Consider the following 14,197-nt stretch of genomic DNA (forward strand, 5'->3'; position numbering starts at 1 on the left):
GTTGAGCTGTGCTGCTTGCTCTGCTTTGCAGTGGGGTGGCTGCTGCAAATTCAGCCTCATCAGCTCACAGCGGTGCAGGGGAATCAGAAAATGACTGCCCAGACAATGACTGAGCCCCCCAAATGTTGCTTCTTCAATACCAAGACAGCAACCATCGCTCTAGGGATCTTCCACATGGTAAGCTGCAGGGCTGAGAGTGGGGACAGGGAGAGGGAGACACGGAAAGGGGCAGAAGTGTAGCTTTGCATAAGGTGTAATCATCCAGATCACAAGGTTTCCTGGCTTGACTTTTCCATGTTCCCAAAAGAAAAAAAAAAAACAAACAAAACCAAACAGTGATTTAAGAGGGGTGGACAAAAGAGAAGAAGGGGGAGGCAGGAGAGCAGGAAGAAATTTATTGTACTGGGAGGGTTTTTCAACTATTTTTCCCCTGGCTCTACCAATTGCAGCTCATGGAAACTCACTTTGCATTCTGTTTTGCCCTTGCAGTTTAATTCAGGAGCTCTTACCTGGGCAAGGGGTGTAGCTTGGCCCAATGTGGCTACCTGGACCTGTTGGTTAGAAACAGGGCAGCACATTGGCATTGGAAACTGAAATTATGGGTCACTGGAGGGAGGAGGGATTTGGGCCCCAGGCAAGCAAAAGGCAAGTGAGCAAAGCTGCCTTATTTCTCTCTCTATGGCCAGTTGGGTGCTATATGCACCATTTTGGGTTCCATTTGCATCTATGGCTGCATTCAGCTGCCTGGCAGCTGGCGTAACTGCTTGGGGGTGGGCACAGATGACAGCAAACAGAGGCAGCAGAGCCTGGAGGGCCATTTCTTCCATGCCACCTGGTTGCACAGAGATGCTTTCAAGTGGCTTTAAGTCATACTGAGGATGTGGTTTCTCACACAGCAAAGGCACCTAAAATAATCCCATCTGTTGCACTCGGTGTGCAAAGTCACAGGTGGGAAGCCTGCAGTGTGATAACAGTTAACGGTGGCTCTTAACCCACTCCTTGCACAGGAAAGGCAGAGTGAGGGGACCTGCAGCCTGCAAACCTGTGCTGGACATGGCAGCTGTGGCAGGAAGGATATGCCTTGCCCCCCCTGCAGCACCACTCTGCTTACCTGGGGCAGCAGGAGCAACCCATGCTGTCTGAGCAAATCTTCATGGCACCAAAGTGGCGTCCCCATGCTCACAAAGCCAAGTTGGCAGCCTAACGTGCTGTTTAATGGTTTTGATTTCCACGATGCCATGCCAGCATACATTGGTGGAGGATTCAATTCATTAAATGAAAGGCAAAGAAAGCTGGAGATCAGCTTCTTTGCTTTTTTGGATAGTAAGATAAAGGGAAAGCATCTCGTGAATGGCAGGATTTCATAAACACACCAGGAGTTGGTAGCACTATGGGCTGGTGGTGGCAGCTGCAGCGCAGCATCTCTGCACCCCCCTGTTTTGGGGCAGGAGGTAGTCCCGTGACAGCCCAGAGCAAGAGAGCAGAGAAACTTGGGTCTACATCACATCTGCATGCAGTGGAACTGCCAGCATCTTTCCCCTGGCTTTACTTGAAAGCCAGGCACTGTAGTGGCATTTCCATGCCATATTTTAATCATTTGGGCACCTCAAAAATATTAAGAGATTAGTTAAAAGAATCATGCAATTTTCTAACCTTTTTTGCCTTCTGCTTTTTGCATATGTAGATTACACCCTGGGCAGGCTACTCCTCTTTTGCCACCAGCCCAATGTTTATAATCTCACTGCTTTAAAGAAAAAGAAGTGGCTGCATTTCTTGTGCATTCTCATTACCCCAAGACACAAAAATTGAAACTATCAAAGCTGAGAGTCTGCAGCAGAGCACAAGTCATTTCTGACAACCAATTAAACATATAGCTGTCACAGAGGGATGGTCAGGAATTGTTTAGAAATGGGACCCTGCTAGGAAGTATAGCTGAGCTCTGGCATGGAGCTGGCAAAATTAAAGGTCTGGGCAAAGATGGAAAACACAGGACAGGGAACTACAACACATTTACTCCAGAAAGCTACGAGCGTGCCATGCGACATGAGCTATCTGTTATCACTGGTGAAACAGAGGTAACAGAAAATGAATTATTTTTTTCTAGCTGGGAGGAAAAAAGGCTGCTTTGTCTTTCTCAGGAGCCAACAAAGGCTTTGAACCAAGGCACATTTTTCTTGTTAGTGTTTCACCACGATGCCACTAACAACAGAGATTCCTGATTTGCACCAGTGTGTGATGGAGGAGAACGAGACACCACTTTTCAGTGCTAGTGGCTAACAGGGAAAACTCAATTACCAGTGACATCATATGAAGGATGTGTTATTTCAAAAGAGTTTTGTGGGTCTTTTGAAGATATCTGGTGAGTTTTGAACAGCAAAAGGCAGAGAGCCTTGGAGTGAGCCTTCACAGTGCTCATGGGAAAGTGTTTGTGGAAGACGTTCAAAGGTCCACTGTGGGTGAGCAAGGGAAGCCGCTTTTCTTTGCAAAACAGCAACAGCAAAAGTCATGAGACAGATGTCCTGAGTCAGCCCCGAAGTCCAGCAGCCTGTCTCCAACAGCAGCCAGCAGCAGCTGCTTAGAGCAGAAAGTACTGGAAGCAGGACAGGTACCAAGTGGTCCCTGCCCTGCGCATCTTCTGCAGTCAGTATGTCAGAGATTTCTTGAGTTTGAGGTTACATGAAAACTATCATGTGTACTAGTTGTTGTATTCAATAATCTCCAGCTGTATTCTGCTCACATTTTCTTTCCAGCCTTTTCTTTTCCATGTTTGACAAGTTCTAGTGTAACAGGACTCTCCGTGAGCAGAGGCTGGTTCATACACTGTCTTTTTTATCTCTGTGAATGTTATCCCTCTCCTGACTGTCAGCAGCGGTGACATGGTTCAAATCACTAATTCTGTGTGGTGTACGTAATTGTGTTTTATACCTTATTCTATATAAATAAAAGGATAGGTATTTGTGACAAAACACTTAAATTCTCTGCACTGCTAACTGAGAGAGGGTAAAGGAGGGATGCTGGGCCCTGAAGCCAAGGGATGCTGCCGGGTGTGGTGTCAGTCCCTTCTAGAGCAGACTGGTCTTGAAGAAAAGTGGTTCAGCCCAAAGCCAGGCAGCAAGCTCAGCGTGGCAGTGTGGGCAACTGGGGGTCTAGTGCAGGAGCTGCCTGCTGACCCTGTTATATGTGGGAAAAGTCTGCGCTGAGTATGAATGTGACTCTGAGACCATCTTTAAAACAGACTTGCCCATTGCCCACAGCGTGTCTTAAGCATGTTCACAGGAAAAGACTTAGCAGTAATAACTCCACCTGATGTTTTAATGAAGATCAAACTCTCACATTGCAGTCAAAGCCACTGACATGTGTCCCCTTTCTGCTCTGCCAGGGCACGATTTGGCTTGGCTTCACCTGGCACCCAACAGATCACAAGCAACATAAACTTGGCATGAGACCATGGAATCTGCCCATGCTTTTGGAGCAGATGCCACAGAAGCACAGCTGGGTTCTTGCTCTGCTCTTCCTCTGTGCATGCTGGTTTCCCCAGTGCCAGGGCTACCTGGGTGGGAAACAGCCCCATGTCTCTAAATGAGAACTCCTGTGCAATTCACCCACCATTGCAGTGACCAGGTGGATGTGGCTGGTGGGCAGGAGGGTTTGGGGTCACTCTGTGAAACTTTGTGGCGCATCACTGCAAAAACAGAATGGTAATTACCATAAGATACGCACAGCCATGATAAAGAGGGTCCCCCATGGAGAGTTGGCCAAGTCACGACAATCACACCAATATGGCTACATGCCATGCTCACTTTATTAAACAAACAGGTCATATTTATAACTTAAACCAACCGCTCACACGACTTTACACACAGGTGATTGGATAAAAGTTTCTGGTCATGTGGGTGTCCATGTCGCTGATCGGTGAGCATGCTGCAGGCACCTGATCAGAGTGTGCCGATGAGAGTGTGTTGATTTCGCGGTTCCCAGGACTTGCTCTGCACCTGGCTTCTTGTTTGTGCATAGCTTGTTTTCCTTCTCACACTGCTTGTTCCAAGGACAATTTAAAGTTGCTCTGCAGTTTCAACTAACAGGCCTGGGTTGTCCAACCCGGACAATGGTAACATATATCCTTGATCCTTTAAAAATTCCTCTACACCACGATGTGCAAGATCAACACAGGGCATGTGATGCCAGGGAGCATTAGCAAACAACATGACTTGGCTTTAGGCTAAGGAGCCAGAGATACTCTTGAAGACCAGGGCTGATCCAGTGAAGGATATAGGAAATGGGCAGGGGCAGCCTGAGCCCTCAGCTGTTCAACCCTGCTGCTGCTGGCTCCTGCCAGAGGAACCATCACTGCAATACCAGAACCTATAACTCCCCAAGTCCCTGTGGGTCCCACTGTGTCTGTACCTACTATATCATCTCAGTGGGTTTCTTTTTCACAGAACCCCTTGGAAAACAGTTTAATTTTCAGAGAAGGTTGTCTTGTCTTACTTCTTTAAGAGATAACACAGAATAGCAACCATTTTTTCCTCTACCTCTTCTCCACCTTTTTGATCATGTAACTGCAGCTGGGCAGAGGGAAGGAAAAGGAAAAGGGGATTTATAACTTAGCAGTGACTTAGATGATTTGCTACATCAATACTGTTGGCTTATATCAGTATATGTTATTGCTGTGGGTCCTAGTGATGAATCATAGTGATGCTGGCTGATAGTAATGCCATCAAACACAAGCTCTCAGGCTTTGTGGCGATGTCTTGTCCTCTATAAATTAGATCTGTCTCACTGCGGATCTCTCCATAGACAGTTGAAATAAATCATGGGCACTCTCAAACAAATGGGGAAGAAGGAGGGGAATGAGGAGGGGAATTAGAGTTGTGTCATTAGCAAAGCTTCACTGGGTGTTGTGAGGTGACTTGCGGGTGACTTCTGAAGAAAGCATGGAGGAATTTATCCTTCTGCTCATCAGCTTCTCCCTCCTAGGCATCAGCAGACCTCAAGTTATTTGACATTAGCTTCAAGAACAAGGCTGGACAGTTACTTCTGTGCATACAGCACAGAACCTGCAACTCATTTGCTGCTGATCCCTGAATAGAGCCAAAGGAGGCCTTAGAAAGCAGCACATCTGTACCTTGGCCTGGCCTCAGTCACAGACAAGCTCTTCTCTCTGGCAGCTCTTTAACTCAAGGAGCAGAGTCTCACCTCTGGGACCTTCCCCAGGTCTGATCCTCACCTGTGGACATGACTCATGTTGATAACAGAGTGCGATTCATTGCGCTTTCACCAGGCTGTGGCTGATCCAAGATGTTCAGCAGACCCTGTGCTGCTCCCTTGTCCTCCTGGAGCACCTCTGCTGCACAAACAAGTGAGGAGAATGAGACAGCAGGAATGGCAAGATAAAATGTTTTGAAAGGAAACCAAATGGGAGCTAAAACCACTCCTCACTTCATCCTATGTTGCCACAATGACTGCTTTTAAATTAAAGTAAGAAAAGGCAAAGCTCTGAAAGTATAGCATTTAATGTGGAGCTATTCGCCTTCAAAGTGCTGGGTGTCACCTGGCTCATGTGCACCACTGTCAGGACCCTTCACAGCACCCCAGGGCATTGTCAGAGCAGCATGTCACTGACCCCAGTAACCCTTGTTTGTGACGGCTTCAAGCTCTTCTTCCAGAAACACTTGGTGTGAAACAAAAAAAGGAGCAACCATCACCCCGAGGCCACGTGCATAAAGATAAATTATCTGGAGATCAGTCAAGCTGCACAGACAAAACGGTACATGACCCAACATCTATCAGCAGTTTAACCCCACTGCAGCTGCAGGAAAATTACTCACCAGGGAATGGGGGCTGCTGGTGTCATGCTGTTAAGATTCTGTCTTGCAAGACACCCCGAGTTTAACTGCCTTGATTTAACAACTGGCTTTACCTCAATCCTACATTATTTGGCTAAGTAACTTCATTTCCTGGTGTTACAGATCTTTTTCTGAGAAATCTGAAGCACTCCTTTGAAATGGAGACAGAAACAAGATGAGCATTGTCCTCCAAAAGTTGCAGCTATAGGAGGTAGAATAAGAAGGGCTGGCTGCTGGAGGGGCTGGGAGCCTCCAGAACACCAAGCAAGCTGTGGGCCAGGAGGTGACATTTCCTATTTTAAGCCTGTCTCTCTCCTGTCATGACATAGCAATAAGAAAGGGAACTGAATGCTTCTCTGAGCAGTCCTGTCTGTCTGAAATGGGAGCCTTTCAGTTTCTTCTGGAGCTGAAGGGTGAATCTCGAGTGAAAATACGTACAGCCTTGCAGAGCAAGGGGTGCTGGGCAGGCGCCACATCAGTCTTCGTCTACCTTCTCAAGTTGGGGCGAGACACCCACTGTAGAGGTTTCATCACCTTGTATGTATATTCTCTACAGGAATAAATAAGATTGTCACATGCCAGGAAGCAGCATGTCAGAGCCCAAGTCAGGTGATGGGAAAGTATCTTGGTCCTCACATGGCACTTGTGATGGAGAGCCAAGGGGAAGGCCTGGAGATCGTTGCATGTTTTATCTCGTTGCAGTTCACTGGCTCATTTTTTCTATGCAAAAGCCCTTTTAAATGGGAAAATTAAACCAATTTTCACTTTAAAAGTCTTCTCCATAGTCTTTCTGGTTGAACTGAGGTTTTCTATTGGACATGTACTTACTTTATGTGACTGCAGTTGATCTGGTTGTGTGGCTCATTTCAAAACCTGCAAGGAAACCAGAGCCTCTTTTACTCTACTGTTCCCCTCTTTGATAGCCATTGGAGATAGTTCTTCATGCTGAAGTTTAGCCTCTGGCTCTGCTCTGGCTGTAAAACCATCACGGATGGGGGCATTTGGGATCTGATGTCCTGCTTTCACTCTTGTCGTTCAGGAATGAAGCTGATATTTAGGGCTCAGATCACCCATTTGTTCAGCCCTCCATTTAACAGAGACCTGAAAAACTGATTTCTTCCTATTCCATGTTGACATTTGAAGGAATTGACCAACACGAGCAATAAGGGAAGTGAAATCTCTTCAGGAGCACATACATGAAACCTCTTAGACAAGTTAGGGCACTTGAAGTCAGCGTGTGATCTCCATGTTAGTTAAGAGATCCTTTACACCCCTGGGGAGACCTTCATGTATAAAGAAAACTTCAGACTGATGCAATTTCATCCTTGATAAGGTTCAATGTTTCCATAGGACTTTACATGGTGTTACATTAAACTGAATTCATGTTCACTTTTTTCTGTCCCCACTAATGAGATCTAGATATTTCTCCTTTCCCTATCAGCCTCATGAACAAATTGCAAAGTTCATTTACTGCACAGCAAAAATCTAAAATGCAATGTGTTGCCTGTAGTTGAACAATGTGATATCAGACAGGCCAGGACAAAACACAACACATCCTTTCTTCCAACTCACATGCTAAATAGTATTTTAAATTCAGAGGGAAGGTTTATGGTGGGATACAGAGTCCCAGTCCCCACTGCAGCAGCAGTGTGGTGTGGTGGATGCTCACTCTAGAAGCAAAAGGCTCTGGGGAATGTGATACAGCTCTTCTGGAAACTGCACTTGCAGCTTGTGGTGCAGAAAGATTGTGAATCTGGTTTTGAAAATAATTTCTAGGTCTTATGCAGCTAAGGCATCGACAGTGGGAAAGTGTGATCTGCTCCTGTCTCTGCTGCAGGCCATCCCTCCCAGCCTGGCTTCCCTATTTCTAGGGCAATGCAAAGCCTTTCTTTCTATGCCTCTTTCTTCTTTGCTTGCAATGTCAGCCCTAGCACACCTGAACACACATTACTCCTGCTCGAACTCTGTCTGGCTCTCATATGGCACATCCAGCCATTGCTCTGCAAAAGACAAAACCTATTCTCTCTCCTGCTCCCACCACAGCTAGGTGGGCATCATGCCCTGCAGTTGCTGGTTTCATACTGCTTCCCACACATCAGGTTTGCAAACACAAGAGCAGACCACAACAGTTCTGCTTCCTCCTTGCCTGCATCACTTCTTTAGGCAGTTGTTGAAACGGAAGGCTTCTATAGCTATTGGGGAAATGTTTTCTCAGCTTGATGGTACCCGAGCTTCTGTTGATCTTGGTGGCAGATACAAACCTGCTTCTTGCATCAGTGTGGGGTTCAGATGACTCTCTTTTCATGACAGCCTGGTTTTTTTTGATGGTACATTTGTTGATGGCTCCTGCCCTGGTAGTCTGCAGAATGGGTAGTCCCAATGCTGGATCCAGTGGCAGGGGGGTGAAGATGGAGGCTCATATTCGCACATGTTTCTCCATCTTTTGCACACCTCAAGATTTCCTCTCTTGCAGACACAGTTCCCACGTCTCCAAAAAAAACCTGCACAAGTCATAATGATCCTTGCATTTCTCCTGGTCAGACTCCTGCTCTCTGCTCTCAGGTTGTGCCCTGTTGTGGTGGCAAGAGGTCCTCCGGGACAGGGGTAAAGCCCAGGCAGAGAAGTAGCAGCTCTTTGCACAGCAGCAGAGGGGTCAGGGATCTTGTCCAGAAAGCAAGTGGAATCTGCTGGGTGAAAAGCCCATGTTCCTTGCACTCTCAGGGAACGTAGAAGCAGGCTTCCTCCCCCACCATCCACACTGTTAAGCCAATTTTAAAATAACATGAGACACACAATGCTGGTTTGGGGAAGTGCAGCTGTAGGTATAGGGCTGGCAGGCTATGCTGTGCTCCAGCTTGCTCCAGCCTAAACATGCAGAAGAAAGGAAAGGCATACCAAGCATGAGGCAGGACAGTAGAGATCGGGAAACATGGAAGAAAATGATGAACCAGATGAGGTGCATGGTGCCATCAGAAATGTGCCATCTCGCTATACAGTGCTGAAACTGTCAGTGAAGTGGTGAAGGAGCAATAAATGGCAGCAGAGTAGCCCTTTGCCCCTAAGAGGCGTTACTTGCTCTGACAGCAGCAAGAGGAGACCAATGCTCCATTGTGGCCCTGGACTTCGTGCTCTTGAATCCACAGCATCTGGTCCCCTTGGCAGTGCTACTGGTAGCATACACACCAGCAGGGTGGGATTGTCCCCAGGAGGGATGCGGTGGGATGTTTGGCATTGTGGCTACTCATTCCCTGGCTTTACTTGCATGGAATTACCCTAGACTTGTTGTCTGAGGTACTCCATGGTGAGGTCTCCAGCCTTATGGAAGTCTTCTGCAGCCCCTGACTGCCCAGTGCCCCACACGTAGCAGGAGCTGTCCCTAACCTGGGGGTCAGAAATTGATTTTTCACTGCAGATCATCACTGCTTGGATACAGACGTTCAGTGCTAGCACTGAGACCACAGCTCTAGACCTCACTCCATCTCACAGCTTGCTAAAGTCAGAATGGAATGAGCTCTGGAGTCTGGGGTTTGATAGTCCGGTTCAGAAACTTGGAGAAAATGATTTTGGTTCAATATGAATAAAGCACATTTGGAGATTTTTCTTAGATAAGTAAAAGAAGGGAAATTATATTTCTGTCATTGAAGTGCTATAGCTAGACTTACAGAGAGCTTTATTCTTTTTTAGTTTCTTTTTACACTTTAAAACACTGTGCCCACTGAATTGTGTCTTTTGTGCTTCTAGGTTATGAGCGTTTTGCTGCTGATTGAGTACTCCCTGGAGGTGGCGAGTGGGAAAGGCTTTTGCAAAGACCTGGACAAGGATTACTACAGAATTGGTAGGTCACAGGGATGCTGGAAAGCAGCAAGGATCTGTGGGTTGAAAGTGAGCCCAAGGGCCTGCATTGGTACCTCTTTCTTTTTCATCAAAAATAATTGGAAACAGGTATTCAGAGCAAATGCATCAAAAGCTCAGACCCAGAGACAACATTTAGGCTCTAAAGATTTAGATTGTGGTTTATGCCATGGCTGTGTTGGCTTTTTGGAGACCGATGTGGAGCCCAGAGAAGTTGCCTTTATTACAGTGGATCAGGCCCTCAGCCCAAACTCTCCGGTACCCTCATAATCCTGCAGCCTTCCCACTCCCTCTGTAATACACTTGGCATGAATCTGACAATCCTGGTTTCCCCTTCTCTCCCTTTCTCCCAACTGTAGGTCATTTAAGTCTTACATAGACTGTTGACCTCCTTCCCAAGTTGGGCATTTTCCTGGAAAACACTGAAGTGTCTGACAAGCTCCTCAGTGGACCTAGTCTGGCCAGTGACCTCAGTCCCAGAGCAGGGAGAAATTGCAGCCCCACACCACACCCCACAGGTACATGGGCTACCTGATATTGCCACCAGTACCCTGCCCTCTGTGCCATGGAGTCATCGCCTTCTCATTACCCATCATGCCATGCAGGGGTCTCCTACCTCACAGCTGAAGGCACTTCAGAGGGTCACACCAGCCCACCTCCCTTTCCCCCCTGTCCCTTTGGTCCCCATCCCCAGATTTTCCCAACCCCTTGTGTTTTTTTCAGAACATTGGCTGTCTGGAAGAAACAGACAGGCTGTTTCAATATCCCATAAATAGTCACGAGCATCACATTCAACATGGTTGATTGGATTACTGTGATTTGAACTCAGAAGGATTTAGCCTAATTTTCAGAGACCTGGCAGTTATCTCATGTGGGGTGTCATGTAAAAGAAAATAACTCCCCCAACCTCAAATATTTCTTAACCAAGCTAATTCTGCATGAGGCTGTTTGGAAGCAACAAGCACAGGGTGCTTTTTCCTTTTCTTAGTCACTTTTTGGTATATTCCCACAAGCTGAGATAACCCTTCACTGCTGTGCACGGAACGAGGCTCCCACACCCTGCATTGTTTCTCCCTGCCAAGAAGGCTCCTGGACAGAGAAAAACACAACTCACAGCAGCAAGGTCTTGCCTGTTCCTTGCTTCTCCAGCGTGACCTTCCCCAAGCTGCAAGCATGCTTAGAGAGGCCCCCTGCAAGTGGAGGAAAAGGAAACCAAGTACAGAAGATTCCTGCACATCCCAAACCCACTTGCCCCTGGGGAAGGAGTCAGACACAGTGGAAAGCACCAAAACAGGCATAGTCACTGTCTGGGAGTAGTTATTGCTAACAGATGGGTTCACATGTTTCAAAAGAGCCCAGGTGGGTTTTAGGAGTTACTACTGTGATCTGCCAAGGCTGTTTTGAAAGGCATCAACAGTGAGTGGAAAATGGAAATTTGGGTGAGCCCTGCTAAGAGGACACTGAGTGAGGGTCTGCTGCCATGGTTCCCATCTTCCGCATGGGCCAGTGTTTCCAGCAGCCCAGTCTGGGTGGGTTGGAGGCTCCTTGGCTTAGCTGTGGTACACAGAGGTCCCTCTGCAGCTGTGGCTCAACTCAACACCCAGTAGACTTGCATGATGACCACTTTGCACAATGCTTTCTGCAGAGCTTTCCCATCAGGGCAACATGCAATACACCAGCTCTAAAACCTGGCTGTTTGCCGGGTGCCTGGGAGCAGCACAACGTAAGTAGGAGAATCCAGTTTCCCATTTCCATAATGTAAGTTTCTAGGTTTAATTTTGCAGATGAAAACTGAGTAACATGATGCAAGTGTGACCTTAAGGTCTTCCTCCCCATTTTGGCTTTGTTTTTTTTTATTGGTTTTTTTTCTGGTTTTGTTTTGATGTACCTGGCTTGAACATGGCTGTAGTTGGAAACACTTTTCCTGATGGCGGAATAAGCACCTGCATTCTGACTAATACAGTGATCTGAACCGCTGAAAACTGAATCTGATATTTGCAGACCAGAATACTTTCCCACAGATACAGTTAGGTAAAAATAACAATTTTTTTTCGTTAATTTTTGTAGAAAGACCATCCAAGACAAATAATACTTACTTTTCTTCCAGTATCTAAACAAAATATTCATTAAAGAAAAAGAAACAAATCGTTGAGACAGATTCTTCAGATAATTTCCATGCAAAACTATTATGTTTTCTAAGCAAGTTGTGCATTTCTGCAAATCTGGAGGGTTTTCTTTAAGAATAGAACCATTCCAAGAGAAATTGCCCCCATTTTTAACATCCCCCCACTTCCCACACAATCAAAATGACAGGTCTTCCCCCTCCCCCCTCTTCCACTGCCTCCTACACAAAAAGGAATATTTTATAATGAAGTTCTCAGCACTTCCACTTGGCTTCTCTTCCTAAGCATTTCAAAGGGCTCTGCTTGAGAGACCGTTTTCTGATTATAGTTGGAATAAACATAGCGCAACCCTTCTATTTCCAGAAACTAGCAGGGAAGCAACACAGCAAAGCAGTACGGAAAGTTCAATTTGACTTCAAAACCCAGATGGAAGAGTTGGAGAACAATTTAGAGAGATGTTTTGTCAATGCCCTCAGCATCTGCTGCTCTATTTGTAGATCCTGCCAGATTAAAGCAAATCTTGGAATATATAATGCTAACGCTGTAGTCATGGCCAAAGAATATAAACAAAGCAAGGTTTATGGGAAAATGCTTTTCACATGACACAAGAGGAAAAAATACATATAGGAGTTCTTTATAAGGAATCAGAGCTCCCTCAAGATTTCACATCAGTAAGTTTTACTGCTTTAAGAACAGGGTATGGGATGGGCCTCCACCTCCACAGATATGGCCAGGGAGGGGAAGGAGATCTGGGTTTGTTACAGGTTTTTCCCATTGCCAGGGTAACAGGGAGGGTGACTGGGACAATGCCCTTAGGAGAGGGATGCTCTGTCCCTTGCAGTCTGATACTCCTTGCTACCTTGGCTTACAAGATGCCACAGGCAGCACAGAACTGAAAGCGCTCCTCTGGAATTTGTTTTTTGTTGAAAATTGACTAAAAAATTAATATAAGACCTGCTGAAAATGTTAGATTAAAATGGGAATGAGGGATCAGGTTCTTCTTTGTCTTTGGGAGCCTTGAAGATGATCTTCCCACCCCTCATGGGGTCAATGCCAGGATGTTGGCTAATCTACAGTAGATCTAAATTTACTACCAAACTAATATTTAAGGAGGAACACAAGATTAATTTTGGCCAGGCTTTGCTCCGTGGTGATTTGGGGCACTCAGTTGCAATCTGGAAGAATTAGGTTCAAATCTTTATGCTATCTATCACATACAGCAGAAATCTGGATGTGCACTTCCCATGCAGCCTCCCCCATTTCCAGTCTAGTAGAAATCTCATTCTGGAGCTGAGAAGCCTTCCTAGTAAAGGTTGTCTTGGCAGTGCTTCATTCCTGAAAGCATATGAGTTTTGGCAGACTAGCTTTTCCTGCTGGAAAAATAAAGCAAAAAAGCCAACTCCCCACCCCCACCCCCCAAACATTTCAATTAAAACCTCCTTTACCAGTTCTAAGCTGCTAACGTGAATGGTGTTCTGCTTTGAAAAGATTACATGCCACTGCTCACCACAGGTAAATCTTTAGGATGTCTTCAATTCATGCCTGTCTATAGTCTGAGTGTTAATCACTTTTATTTTTCATTAATGACTATAAAAATTGAGGCTGTGGACAAAGTACAACTGGAAAAGTTGTTTCAATTTCTGTCCAGTCAGCCAAGAAAAATACTTCAGTTATGCCTAAAGACCTGCGCGCACAGCGTATACCATATCCTATATGTACCATTTCCTATGCAGAAAATATTCCCTTCTTCTCTGATGAAAAACGGATGTGGCTAAAGGGACTGGGAGGCTTCTTTCCCCCACTGGTCTTGCCCATTCTTTGAATGCAGCTGTCCAGAAACAACACAGGTAAGCCCTGCAGCTTACCACAACATTGAATCAGACACTGCCATCCCTGATAATCTGTGAGTGCAACTGTTAAACCACAGCTTTATGAGCCCTCTTTGTATTTCCCATGCCAGTTTATTGGGCCATAAAACAGAATGGGGTTTCTCTGCATTCATGAGAAATATTAGGACTCAATGTCCCTCCTGGCTACATTCAGGGCAAAAAAAACCTGATGTGAGGTCAACAATAATAATAATAATAATAAAAGACATTTGGCAAGTAAATGCTCTGTCTTCCTGTTAGATGTGGGGTGGGTTTACTACTCGACAGCGCTGCAAACGTCTAGTGTTGCTCTGGGCGGCTCTGCCATATGCCCCCATTCTGGCCACCCCACCTCCCCAAGGAAAATGGCATTTACTTCACAGAATGTATGTATTCCTTCTCATTAAAGCCCCTGGGATCTCTGGGACACTCAGGTAGCACCAGAGAATTTGAGTAAGAAAAAGCGTAAGAAAGAGCATGTTATTTTTTTTGTTGCTGCTGTTTATTC

At 45.9% G+C, this 14,197-nt stretch overlaps 1 protein-coding gene across 1 annotated transcript in view; it reads left to right on the forward strand.

Moving 5' to 3' along the window:
- LAPTM5 (lysosomal protein transmembrane 5) overlaps positions 1 to 14,197 on the forward strand; it is a 25,495-nt gene continuing 11,298 nt past the window's right edge. Inside the window, exons 1-2 of the mRNA XM_005235299.4 lie at positions 1 to 177; positions 9,588 to 9,681. Of these exons, the coding sequence (XP_005235356.1) occupies positions 91 to 177; positions 9,588 to 9,681 (181 nt within the window). The 5' untranslated portion in view covers positions 1 to 90. The remainder of the gene's footprint in view (positions 178 to 9,587; positions 9,682 to 14,197) is intronic.

The sequence above is a fragment of the Falco peregrinus genome, chromosome 3, assembly GCF_023634155.1.
Source record: "Falco peregrinus isolate bFalPer1 chromosome 3, bFalPer1.pri, whole genome shotgun sequence".
In the NCBI taxonomy this organism is placed as follows: Eukaryota; Metazoa; Chordata; class Aves; order Falconiformes; family Falconidae; genus Falco; species Falco peregrinus.